We start from the raw sequence: 14670 nt of genomic DNA, 5'->3' as shown, positions 1-14670 counted from the left end.
TGAAAGACCTATTCGACAAGAACTATAAGTCTTTGAAGAAAGAAATTGAAGAAGACACCAGAAAATGGAAGGACCTCCCTTGCTCTTGGATTGGGAGGATCAACATAGTAAAAATGGCAATTCTACCAAAAGCAATCTATAGATTCAATGCAATCCCCATCAAAATCCCATCAAAATTCTTCACAGATCTGGAGAAGACAATAATCAACTTTATATGGAGGAACAAAAAACCCAAGATAGCCAGAACAATCTTATACAATAAAGGATTGTCTGGAGGCATTACCATCCCTGACTTCAAACTCTATTATAGAGCTACAGTATTGAAAACAGCCTGGTATTGGCATAAAAACAGAGAAGTCGACCAATGGAATCGAATAGAAGACCCTGACTTTAACCCACAAACCTATGAGCACCTGATTTTCGATAAAGGAGCTAAAAGTATACAATGGAAAAAAGACAGCATTTTCAACAAATTGTGCTGGCAAAACTGGATGTCAATCTGTAAAAGAATGAAAATAGATCCATATCTATCACCATGCACAAAACTCAAGTCCAAATGGATTAAAGACCTCAATATCAGTCCGAACACACTGAACCTAATAGAAGAGAAAGTGGGAAGTACTCTACAACACATGGGCACAGGAGACCACTTCCTACGTATAACCCCAGCAGCACAGACACTAAGGGCATCATTGAATAAATGGGACCTCCTGAAACTGAGAAGCTTCTGTAAAGCAAAGGACACGGTCACTAAGACAAAAAGGCAACCCACTTACTGGGAGAAGATTTTCACCAACCCCGCAACTGACAAAGGTCTGATCTCCAAAATATATAAAGAAATCAAGAAACTAGACCGTAAAAGGCTAATCAATCCAATTATAAAATGGGGCACTGAGCTGAACAGAGAATTCTCAACAGAAGAACTTCAAATGGCCAAAAGACACTTAAGGTCATGCTCAACTTCCCTAGCGATCAGGGAAATGCAAATCAAGACAACTTTAAGATACCATCTTACACCTGTCAGAATGGCTAAAATAAAAAACACCAATGATAGCCTTTGCTGGAGAGGTTGTGGAGAAAGGGGGACACTCACCCATTGCTGGTGGGAATGCAAACTTGTGCAACCACTCTGGAAAGCAGTGTTTCGGTTTCTCAGGAAATTCGGAATCAACCTACCGCTGGATCCAGCAATACCACTCTTGGGAATATACCCAAGAGAGGCCCTATCATACAACAAAAGTATATGCTCAACTATGTTCATGGCAGCATTGTTTGTAATAGCCAGAACCTGGAAACAACCTAGAGGCCCTTCAACGGAAGAATGGATGAAGAAAGTATGGAATATATACATATTAGAGTATTACTCAGCAGTATAAAACAAGGACTTCTTGAATTTTGCATACAAATGGATGGAAATAGAAAACACTATCCTGAGTGAGGTAAGCCAGACTCAAAAAGAGGAACAGGGGATGTACTCACTCATATTTGGTTTCTAGCCATAAATAAAGGACTTTGGGCTTATAATGCATGTTCCTAGAGAAGCTAAGTAAGAAGGTGAACCCAAAGACAAACACATAGGCGTCCTCATGAATATTAACCTTCATCAGGCGATGAAAGGAGACAGAGACAGAGGAGCACGGGACAGAAATCTCAAGGTCCAAATCAGGAGCAGAAGGAGACGGAGCACGAGCAAGGAACTCAGGACCGCGAGGGGTGCACCCACACACTGAGACAATGGGGATGTTCTATCGGGAACTCACCAAGGCCAGCTGGCCTGGGTCTGAAAAAGCATGGGACAAATCCGGACTAGCTGAACATAGAGGACAATGAGGACTACTGAGAACTCAAGAACAATCGCAGTGGGTTTTTGATCCTACTGCACGTACTGGCTTTGGGGGAGCCTAGGCAGTTTGGATGCTCACCTTAGGAGACCTGGATAGAGGTGGGCGGTCCTTGGGCTTCCCACAGGTCAGGGAACCCTTATTGCTCTTAGAGCAGATGAGGGAGGGTGACTTGATTGGGGGAGGGGGAGGGAAATGGGAGGCGGTTGCGGGGAGGAGGCAGAAATCCTTAATAAATAAATAAATTAATAATAAAAAAAAAGAAAATAAATAGCAGTTGGGCATGGTGGTGCACACTTTAGCACTTTGGAGGCTGAGGCAGTAGAAGCACCATTAGTTTGAGGTCAGCCTGAAGTATAAGCAAGATCCTGCCTCATGGAGCGAGAGAGATGATTAAACTGTTATGAGTATTTGCTGCTCTTACTTAGGACCTGAGTTTGATTCTCAGCACCCACATGGTGGCTCATACCATCTTAACTCTAGTTCCAGGGAATCTGGATTCTCTCTTATAATGAGAGCACCAGACATGTACATGATACACATATATACAAGCAGGTTAAATATTCATACACATAAAATAAAATAATTCTTCAGTAAAAAAAAAAAAGAAATATGGCCAAGAGAAGACATATTGATTTTTCCATTCATCTGGTTAGGAATCCATCAGCTCAGACCTTGGGAGTTTATGCTTTATGCAAGGCAAGGGTTCCTCAACCACAATGGAGGGACTAGAGAATTTGTCTTCACATTTAGGTATCTTTTCCTTCCTCCAGCCATCACTGAGCCAGCCTTGGACACCTTTCCTGTACCCTGATTCACATTTAAGACACAACTAAGGATTCTGACTCAAACTGAATTGATAACTTCTATGGATCACATGATTCTGTGTGGAAGACAAAAGGAGAACACTACTCATTTTCAGTTCCCATGAGGCTGTTGGGCCCCCACCTTTCATCTAACCACTCCCCTTCAAACTGAGATTGTGTCAGGGTTCACTGAACACAAGCTTGAAAATATTCTACAGTCTTCATTACCCCAGGGTCAACACTCTCCAGATCTTAAATGCTCAGAAGATTTTAGGCAGTGTGGTGAGTCTGACATTGGGGTTTAGACCTTACAACAGTGGAAGACAAAGCAGGGGCTTAGACCTGCGAATCCTCGTTGCCCTAGTATATATCCCATGTGCCAAGATCTGAAAACAAAGTAACCCTGTCCTGGCCCTGATCTGCCATAGACAAGCCATACAAGTGCTGGGATAGTCCTTGAACTTTCCTTGAAACAGGCCTCCTCCATCTTCCCCGACTCTGCCTGCCATCCTGTCTGAATGCCATCCTCTTCAAGACCCAACAGGAACTGGACCCTGATTCCTTCCATGCCTGCTCTCTATCCACCCTTTTCCACAAATGAACAGTGCTGAGTTCATGCTTTGGAAAGTTCTTGCAATCAATGACGACAAAGAAAAGGAACCCCCTCATAGATACTCCATGATCAGGGTCACTTAAGCAGCCCCGTCTTTTACAGTTAAAGGATGGGTGTCAGAAATAGAAAAATAGAATAAGACTGTTTAAGAAACAGGACATTCAGAAGTTGTGTGGAGACTGGCTGACTATAAAAACATACTAAAGTTTGCAGTGATGCTACTTAGAGAAGACAGGAGAATGTCAGAGACATATGAACAGACAAACTCCCAGGCAATGACCGAAGTCTCATAACCATCAGAGATGGGACATGCTGATGTGTTGTGAGATTTAGAGCATCACAATGCCATTGTTTCTGCTCTGCTGTAAACTCACCACTCTAAACATCAACATAAAAGCCTTGGCCCTGAAAGTAGTTATGGTGAGCTCAGTCTGCAAAAGGTAAAACTGCTACCAAAATTGAAAGCTGAAGTGAAATTCCATGAAAAATTGATATCCATTCAGCTAGAAGCAGTTAATATATCTGTGCCCATTACCCCATAAAGCTTAAAATGTCTCCAGTCTATCATTGTATCTAGGTTTTCCTGTTATGCTTATTAATATTATTGAAGTGGCAAGGATCAATAAAAGGGATTTGATGTGGAATGCCATCATAGGTTTGTATACTTGGTACCCATCAGGTTGTGCTGTTGGGGACACTGTGCAATCCTTATAGATAGGACCTAGAATAAAAGTTTAGGTGATTGGAGAAACGGGATGAAAATGCCATGTAACCAACTGCATTACATTCCTAATGTCCACTCCATGAATTTCCCCATTATGTTGCCTTATACCCTCGTAAATCTGAGGTTAGAGAAGTTTTCCTCTCAGAAGAAAATCATTAAAAGCCATGTGATCACAGCAATGAGGAGAATTAGTATAGTTGTTCAGGATAGAAAGTGAGAGTGGGGAAAACCCACAGTGGGGTTTGCTGAGCTGTGATTGGCCCATTGCATGTGACATCACAAGGAGTCATTGTGAGGTACACTAGATACCAGTCCATATAAGGTGCTGCTTGGGGCAGAGTTTTGTCCTTGTACTACAGAGAAGGAGTTGGTTGGTGGATGAGCAGTTGGACTCATTTCTCATAGACTTGACTTTCCTAACTAGATCGATCTTGAAACAGTGAGTTTTCCTTTTTTGGCTTTTGGTGTTTGGCATTTATTAATTAATATTTTGAAAATATTCATTTATGTTTTAAAATTTGACTATATTTCTAATTCTTCATTGACTGAGATTTTCCATTTTTTACCTCATTTCTTTGTCATTATTAGCTGTGTTCTGGTTTATTTTATGTACACAATGAGAAATTTGATCAGGATTACATAGTCCTCCTGTGATAATATTCACCAACTCTGTATCACTTTCCTGTCCATGTCATGTGACCAATGCCTCCCATTATATAAAAATTCATCCCCTTGTCCTACTATAACCTGAAGTAGACAAAAATGAATATATTTTATTTGTAGAATTAGATTGCTCGCAGTAAAACTTTTTCTAGTTCTATGTTTGTCTCTGGTAGTGGCCTTTCATTCCTTTTAATGGGTGACTATTTTCACTTGATGTTGTATATGCTATGCTCTGTCAATTTTTGTATGTGAATTGATTGTTGTGTTCCTAGAGAAGACATCTTGATCATGAAGAATGGTATGAACTAAAGCATCTAGTACTCTTTTTAAGGGCATTATCATATTCTTAGTGAAGGACACAGCCAGATACTTGTCATTTTTCAGGGTGTCTTGGTTAGAGTAAGGACTTTTTGAAAAGAGTTTGTTTTTTGTGAAGGGGAGAGATACAATCAGCGTGTGATTGTGTGACAACAAAGAATCTGCCTTGATATCTGGACTAAATGGGTGAGGTAGGAATGGGTAGGAACCCTCTTTGCTAAACCTATGTGTATTGGTTATTATTCTGTTGTGATAAAAAATAAAAACCATGGAATATTAAGAAGGAATAAGAGCTCATGGTAATGGGGCAGAGGCATGACAGCTAGCTGGACTCTTGAAAGCAAAAGTAGAAGTCTCAGGGTGTCACATCCTCAAACTCAAGCAGGAAACAGAGGGGCTGAGCAGATGAAGACTAGGATTGTTCATCTCAAGGACAGTTCCAGTGATGTACTCCTGCCATTAAGGCTCTACCATATCAAGTTCCCTAAAATGTACCATCAACTGTCCTTGAAAAACCATGTGTGCAAATGCCCAATTTGTACGAAATATTTTTAATTCACAGTAACAGTGGCTTTGTTAAATATTTAACAAATACTTGTTAAATATTGTTGAGAATTTGTTTTCCAGTTTGGGAATTTGTGGAACATATGAACATGGAGTTAGAGAGGAACTGTATCACTAGAGGATAGAGAACCTCTAATGCAGTGTCACCAGCCACCTAACTACCAGCTCTATAGGAAACAAGATGCTCCCAACACCATGGCTTCAGAGTCTCTTGAAAGCCTGTGCACAAATAACCCCTTCTCCTTACAGTTAATTCTGGTCTGAGATTTAGTAACAGATATGAGAAAAACAGTTGGGGTACTGGTTGTGGTACAGAACCTGATAGAAAACACTGTAAGTTCTGACAAGCCATGATTGGTTGGTTGCTTGTGGTGACATCAAAAGGAGGCATTATGATGAATGCTAGCAACTAGTCCATGTTAGGCACTGTCTGAATGGGGTTCTTGTATCTTGGAGTAGCCTACACAGCAGCTGGACTGACTCGGATAGATTAGGAATTTCCAACCTGCTGTACCTTCCTAGAGTAAGTTTTTTTCCAGTTTGTTGGTTTTGTTTCCATGGGTTAAGGTTTGCTGTTCATAGTTACATTTATATTATTGGTTTACAACCTAGGCTTTATTTGTAAATGTCTTATCTATTTCTTCATTATTGCCCAATTTCTTATTTGAAAACTTGTTTATTCCTTTTTAAAATTTAGTTTCAATTTTTGTATGTTAGAACATTTGTTACTGTATATTGCTCATAAGAATTTCATTGTAACATTCCAATACATAATAAATGGATAAAAAATGGGTTAGGTCAATTTCAGGTGAGAATCACATCTCTTAACCAGCGTGTAATGGTTGCTAGTTCTACTACCAAAGACACACAGGCACCCACACATGCACTGAATGTCTCTTGACTATTGTATCCATGAGTCTTTATGAAGTAGAACATGAAAAGCAAAGTGTTCATTGATGCATCAGAGACAAATTCAAGTCTCTGCTAAGCAATGCTTCTTATAATACCCCAACTAGGAAATCACTCAAAGACCCACCAGGCGAGCCACTGATGGTCTATCTAGTTAATACCAATCAACATGGTGGTACAAACCAATTCATACCATAGGCTAGAGGAATCTACACAAAAAAAGGTGCGGTCTAGAGAGATGATCAGGATGTACAAGCTCGAGTCCCTGAGTTCAGATAATCTCTACACCCTTAAAAAAGCTAGGCTTAGTGGCAGGTATCTGTCACCCTAGGCTTGGAGGACACGAGACATGAGGACCACAGTGACCTTCAGGAATGATGTGAAATTCTCAACCAGTAAGGGATTATGTTAAATAAAAATGGTCAAAATACCAAAACAATCTGATTTTGAGGTCTCATGAGTCCCAATAAAAAAGATTTTTCTAGAAGTATACAATTTCAAAATGTCTATTATACTTTAAGTTCTTAATAAATAATTTAAGTTTTTAAAATTATGTATTTTTGCAGATTATAACACAATTTCCCTCTTCCCGTATTTCCTCTTTCCTGACCTTCCACAAAATCATTCTTTGTTTCTGTTAAGTTCACGGCCAGTTTTTTGCATGAATGGATGAATGGTTATTACGTGTATATATGTGTGTGTGTGTGTGTGTGTGTGTATTCCTAAATACATAGCATATCCTGAAGAAAAAAAAACCATGATAAACAACAGAAGTGTGACTAAAGATTAGATCCATTTGCAAAAAAAAAAAAAAAAAAAGGAAGGAAGGAAGGAAGGAAGGAAGAAAGAACGAAAGAAAGAAAGAAAGAGGAAACTCGAAGTTTAAGACTAAAACATGATACGGCTTTAACCCTTGGGAGTTCGTAACAATAAAGAGACACACAATTTGAGGTTCTAAGTATGTTACCAACATTTTTGCATGTCACACCAATAAAAAGGCTGGAGGTCTATGGCAACAAGTGGATAAGTACTGGTACTACGATTGACTGAAGGAGCAGGCATTTTGGGGGAGACTGCTTGGTTTGAGACCCAGGAGGAACATAACGAGGAAAGGAAACAGTGTGCTCATCTCACTACAAAGAAAGTAGGCACCCATGTGGAAACTGAGTCTGAGAGAACATGCACACGGCATTTACTGGAAGATGAAATTTATTGTAGAAATTCTCCCTTTCGGAAGAATGCTTACACACAGGCCCTACCTCCACTGGATCTTTACTCATGAGGCATTATAGAATGTGTTCTTGGGAGATACAGCTGGTCAGAGGAGGGTGGTAAGAGTCACTGTGCAAAAAGAACATCAGAGGTGGGCACTGTGGCTTAGCTGAGGAATCCCAAGCTGCCCCATTGACACCTACTACAGCAGGCTTGCTTCTCATGGCTTCATTCTCCTCCCCACATTCCCACTACGTATAAATCTATCTCCCCTCCTCCCTTCTTCCCCTCATCCTCACTCATCCCTTCATCACATCCTTTCTTCCACCCTCCTTTACCTTTACCCTGTTGTTCATCTTTCTCTCCCTACCTATTTGCTCATCAAATTCCCAGTGTTCTTCATCTGGGTCTGTACTAGGTATCTCTTAGGCAGCAATGACACAGGGGGAAATTTCATAGGGAGACCTAGAGTAAACAGCATCAGGGTGACAACCCACATTCAGTCATGGAACGGACCCCACAATGACAGAAGCTCTGCCCCAACAGTAACAGGTCTCCTTCATGTCACTTTGATATGTGTCCAGCCCTTTAGCTCTGTCCTTCCCTGACTGACATTCAACAGCAGGCCCTCTTTCACAGGCTAGTACAACATTCTACTGACTAAAGAGCTTCATCAAAAAAAAAATCCCATTTTCCTATTGGTTATCTTTCTCCTAATGCTTTATGCAAGTTCTTTAATTAACAAGGTCAGTCAATTATTAATACACATACATCCATACTTATCATACTACTCAAAAGTCAACTCCAAATGGATCAACATAGAACCTGATAGAAGAGAATATGGGGCATAACCTTGAACTCACTGGAACAGGAAAACGTTCTGAACAGAACACTGTTAGCACATGCACTAAGATCAACAATAATTGTGACCTCATAAAATGAGAAGCTTCTGCACAGCAAAGGACTCCATCATTGTGACAAAACGACAGCCTATAAAATAAGCTACAATTTTCACCAACTCTGTAGTGGCATTTAAATTGTATTTTAATAAAGACTGCCTGAAGATCTGAGAGTGAAACAGTCCCACTGGTCAACCCTACAGACCAGATTATGGTAACACACATCTTTAAGCCCAGTAGCCACACTAGTTGCCATAGAAACCAGATGGTGCATGCTTTTAATCCCAGAGGTGCATGCCTTTAATCCCAGCCCTAAAGAGGAATATAAGACAAGGGAAGACAGCTCTCACGGACAGTCTCCTCAGATTCCTGGAGGCAGGATCACCATTTTTGGACTGAGGTCAAAGTAACAGCAAGTGGGCTGGCTGCTTTGCTTTTCAGATTTTCAGGTTGAACCCCAATTTCTGATCCTGAGTTTTTATTAATTGTGCTTCACAACTCTACACCCAATAGAAGGCTAATATTCACAAAATATAAAGAACTAAAAAAATAGATACCAAAAAAGTAAAAACAAACAAACAAAAGCAAAATCCCTTAAAATGGAGTACAGATCTAAACAGAAATCTCAAAAGAGGAAACTCAAATGTTGGTAAAACACTTAAAGCAATGTTCAGTAGCAGAAAATAAGTAAGGTTGTGGTCACAGGCCTAACAATGTCAGTTACACCATCTTATCTAAGGTTCTGGGAACACTGAAAAAGAGGAGGCAGAAAGGAAATGAGAAGGGAAAGGGGAGGAAGGTTTAAGACACGGCATTTCTCTAGACTCCACACAGGAGTTGAAATCAGTAACCAACAGCAACTGTGCTTACCTGCACTGACCTCACAATAGACTACAGTCAGGTAGTCACTTCTTATTCAAGAAGCTTTTCTTTGCAACATAGACCACTATAAAAAAAAAACCCTAATGAATGAAAATGCAAACTTATGGAGGTCAGGTGCAGTGGATACTTCTACAGAACATTCCTGTACCTAAGGGCTCAAGAAAAATTTTGAATAGGAGGTAGAAAGATTTTAAGAACTACAGGTTCAGAAATTTGATGTGAGATTGTGTCTCCTAATAATGCAAGATGCTACTTCCATAAAAATCTCACTTATATGACCACTAAAATGAAGCTGAGCAAGACAGAAACAATGGGCATATAAAAATGCATAGGGAAAAGCCCACAAACCTCAACCCTGCACAGAAAACTACAGATAACTGAGGAATACTGGGAGCAGGAGAAATAGTCTCAAGGGAAGAGCATGCTAATTGGTTATCCAGTATCAAATAGTCAGCCTTGAAAACATTCATTCAAGCAACATTATATGACTTTGTAGAACACGTGTGTTATTAAGGAATGAGCACTGGCTAACATATACTAAATGTTTAACACGGCATGGGACAGGAAGAAAGAAGAGTAGGAGGGTCAATCAAAAGAGTGTATGAAGAAGCCTTATGAAATACCATTCATTGTCTTACAAGTTAATAGGAAATGCAATGCAAAAAATTTTAAACAGAGGTATCCTACATGGACAAATATTGCTACTCACAGACACCAGGGCTATTAAATGGAATTCTCTTTACCAGTTAATAGTTATCTGCCTAGGAGGCCCCAGAGACACCCCAAACAAAGCATATCATTGCTCGTGCTATTGCCTGACCATTTTGTTGTTGAAACACTAAACATTTTGGTTCCAAGATAGAGAGAATGCAATCTTGAACTTATGAGGGAACTCTCCTTGCTGGCGAGCTTTTGTAACACTGCAAGGTCCTGTGATGGCTGCTAACAGAGAAAACACATCAATGGTCTCACCTATCCTGGACCCTGCACCCAATATTATCAGCCTACAAGCAAGGATGTGTGTACACTGGTGCAATACTGGCACCACTGCCTACAGGCACAACCAACTTCTCCCTTGATTGAATTTGAGGCTTGCTTCATAGAAGGGAATTCATGAGCTGTAGTATAAAAACATGGTAAAAACAAACAACATGGCTTGGAGAATAAATTGATGTTTTGTTAATGATCATGCAGTTATCTGCCATCTAAATATTCATGTCTATAATTATCAATTTTCACTACTTTCAACCTTGGTGCAAAAAGCCTCCTTTGCAGTTGGTAGTGGGTAACGCACAGACTTAAACTGCCCCAAAAGTACCAAGAACAGTTAACTGTGTAAGATTGGGTCAATTATTATCATTTCATCATGGCTGAGTGGTGAGGAGGGGTGGTCTCATAGAGTCTCCTTTCACTCCATGAAGGTCCAGTAGCTGTTAAAGGCAGTTATATTGTTTTCGAATAGAGTGAATACTTAACTTCTCTTTTTTACTTTAGGAGAGCATTTTCTTGTATTCTTTCATGGTGAATTTGCTTTTATGTGGGCAATTTCAGCACTGGGGAAAGAATTCAGCAAACTGAATGCATTTCAGGGGTGGAATTTCCAATGAACAGCCACACATGAGGATTATATATGGTTTCCCAGAACTATAAATTTTGTGATGTGTTTGTCACATACCTATGTTACAACATTTTTGTCCCCATGATTTTTGTTGTTCAGACAGTGTTTATGTAGTTCTGGCTGTCTGTGAACTCACTATGTAGACCAGGATAGCATCAACTCATGGAGATCCTCCTGGCTTTGCCTCCTGAGGATTGAGATTAAAGGTCTGTGCCCCCACACCCACCATTACTATGAATCATTAGATGTTGAACACGTTGTTTTTAGTGCAGCTTTTGGAAGGGGCTGGAGATATGGATTAGTGATTAAGAACACTGGCTACTCTTCCAGAGGACCCTTGTTCAATTCCAAACATGCATTTATTTTTTTAAATCCACCTTTAGGGAAATCTGATGATTATTTCTGACCTCTCCAGGCACCAAGTATATGTAGTACACAGAAATATTCACATACAGTGCAATCACACACACACACACACACACCAAAAGGGAAAAAAAACAAAGCAAAACAACAAAACCTCTTCAAGTTACTTTGCAGAATTTTATTTTCATATAAATCCAGTGAAATTTGTTAAGATTTAAGGCATTCACAAGTTTCTTATCCTTGCTCCTATTGTTGTGAATTCCAGATAATGTTATGTCACATTATTTGCAATGGTATTTTTCTCAACAGAGTGAATTTTTTGGTGTCTTCTAAGATTCAAAATCTGAATAAAGGACATGTCACATTCTTTGCATTTGTATGATCTTTCTCCAGCATGAAGTTTCTGATGTTTTTTAAGATGCGAGTTACGGGTAAAAGATTTGTCACATTCCATACATTTGTAAGGTTTCTCTCCAGTATGAATTTTCTGATGTTGCCTAAGAGTTGAGCACTCAGTAAAAGATTTGCCACATTCCTTACATCTGTAACGTCTCTCTTCAGTATGGACTCTCTGATGTGTTCTAAGATGTGAGTCCTGGGTAAAGGATTTGCCACATTCTACACACTTGTAAGGTTTCTCTCCAGTATGCATTTTCTGATGGCGTTTAAGTGCTGACAACTGAAGAAATGATTTTCCACATTCTCTGCATTTGTAAGGTCTCTCTCCAGTATGAATTCTCTGATGTATTCTAAGATATGAATCCAGGCTAAAGGATTTGCTACATTGCCTACATTTGTAAAGTTTCTCTCCGGTATGAATTTTCTGATGATTTCTAAGATTTGAGGACATATTAAAAGATTTGTCACATACCTCACATTTGTAAGGTTTCTCACCAGTATGGATTCTGTAATGCCTTTTAAGATGTGATGATTCAAGAAAGGACTTACCACACTCTTTACATTTGTACAATTCCTCTAGAGAATGAGTTTTCTGATGTCTTCTAAATGATGAATAGTGGGTAAAGGATCTGTCACAGTCATTGCATCTGTACGGCTTCTCTCCAGTGTGGAGTCTTTGATGAGTTTTCAGACTTGAGTACTGAGTAAAGGATTTTTCACAAACGTTGCACTTGTAGGGTTTCTCTCCAGTATGAATTCTTTGATGCTTTGTAAGAGTTGACTTCACAGTGAAGGATTTGTCACATTCCTGACATTTGTAAGGCTTCTCTCCAGTATGAATTCTCTGATGTTCAGTGAGACTTGAGGCACTACTAAAGTATTTCCCACATTTGTCACATTGGTGTGGTTTTTCTCCAATACAGATTGGTTGTTGCAAAAGACTATGTGCAGTTGCAAAAGAGTCATCATATTTTCCCAGCCTGTGCTCTTTCTTTGCATTGTGGACTCTCCGGACTCTCCGATCTTGAGTAATGTCGGGACACATATATACAGATCTCTCACAGTCTCTAGATTTGCAAGGTTCTTCTCCAGTGTGCATGCTGTCATGTCTATCTGGGTTTGAAGAGTCAATAGAGTCATCCCTGTGATTACTGCATCTGTAGTTATTAGAGTTTTCTGTAGTTTCATTTGTTCTATAAAGTGCACATGTGGAGGGGTCATGAAGCACTTTGCCAAGCTCATTACACTGACAACACTGCTTTTCATTCTTCACATGGTGATGGCCAGGATCACATATGCAATAGTTCTCTGAAAATAAGTACAGTTCAGATTAATAGGGCTTATTCCAAGATTAAACACTTGATAAATGATTGTCTTCCTATGTTCTCTTAAGATAAGTGAACCAGCAACTATTTAGAATAGTTCCCAGTAGTCAACTTTCTTCATCACTGTAATTTATAGATTCTCACAAATACAGAGTGATAGCCTTCAAGGAAGCTGAAAGAGGTAATTGAGGAATCAGTAATTTGCTTTAGGCTAGAGCTTACTGACCGATTATATTTAGAATATATGTCTCTATTTTTAAGTATTTTTCTCAGAAATTGATTAAGTGGAGTTTATTCCAATCCTAAATTCACAGTGTTTACCTATCAATGTATAGCTAAAGATTATAGTTCAGAATACCCAATTCCTTTTAGCGGCTTATTGAAAAGCATCAAAGGGTTTTTTTTCCCTAAAAAGCACATTAGATTCTTCAAAAGTAATATATGCAAAGCAAGTATTCTGCCAGATAATATAGTTTCTAGATCAGCAGTGCTCAACCTGTGGGTCATGACTGTCTGAAAATACATTATTTCCGATGGTCTTAGAAACTAAGACATTGCTTAGTAGCAAAGTTACAGTCAAGCATTAGTAACAAAAATAATTTTATGGTAGGGAGTCAACAAAACAAAAGGAACTATATTAATGGGTTGTTATGGTACCAAGGTTGAGAGCCACTCACTGTTCAAGATCACTTGGGAAGCCAGGGCTTATTTCTATCCATGATTGACATACATGCAAGGAAGGCAATTACAGAATAATCCTAATTCATGGACTCCCATTAGATGTAGAATTTTATAAAATTATTCCAATCTACTATCATCAAATAAAATTGTATTTTGTACTAGTATTAAGTCACCATAATTCAGGTGTAATAAGACACATCTTCTAACAATTACAATAGGTAGGATGCATCCAGGACACTATATATACTAAGTTCAATGATCAGGAATACTTTTCCAGTGGAATTGAATATTGCAAAAGCATTCTCAGTTCTTTCTTACTCTCTCACTTGAAGGTATTGCTGTTGTTCTGCTCACTCAGTAGCTTTACCCTAGTCACTGCTATTCTCTTCTCTCCACATGTCAGAGTAATCTGATTTTTTCCAGAAGGCTGACCAGGCCTACCTTGCATACAATAAACCATGTGTTCTGTGAGGCAACCCATGAAACATGCTAGAACTTTTAGAAAGAATACAGATGTTTAACACAGTACTGTGGCCAGTACATGAAGAGAACATAGTAGCAAAATATAGGAACCATTTCCCAATTGGTATTTACTGTCAGAATCTTCAGCATATGTAGGGAAAAATTTCAGTTTGTATATCTTGAATTTTTCTTGCAACTAAAACAATGTCAAATGTAATGCAGACATTAAGATGTGAGTGGAAATATTATATGCTACTGAGTTTCTGAATGTCTCATGGAACTGAAATGAAGGGTGTATGACACCTATAAAATGGAGAAGAAATAGAAAAAAAAAACAAATACCAAGATAAAGATCTTTTCTATTACCAAGCATTCCCTAGTCTCCTGTTGT

At 39.1% G+C, this 14670-nt stretch overlaps 1 protein-coding gene across 1 annotated transcript in view; it reads right to left on the bottom strand.

Annotated features, from left to right (window-relative positions):
* Window positions 1–14670, bottom strand: part of LOC142859771 (uncharacterized) — a 60576-nt gene that overhangs the window by 30378 nt on the left and 15528 nt on the right. Inside the window, 3 exon segments of the mRNA XM_075990164.1 lie at window positions 10674–10734; window positions 11580–11710; window positions 11713–13119. Coding sequence (XP_075846279.1) covers window positions 10674–10734; window positions 11580–11710; window positions 11713–13119 — 1599 coding nt within the window.

This window comes from Microtus pennsylvanicus, chromosome 1, assembly GCF_037038515.1.
Source record: "Microtus pennsylvanicus isolate mMicPen1 chromosome 1, mMicPen1.hap1, whole genome shotgun sequence".
NCBI classification, from domain to species: domain Eukaryota; kingdom Metazoa; phylum Chordata; class Mammalia; order Rodentia; family Cricetidae; genus Microtus; species Microtus pennsylvanicus.
Note: the sequence above shows the minus strand (reverse complement) of the source record. Positions and strands in the feature narration are given on the sequence as shown.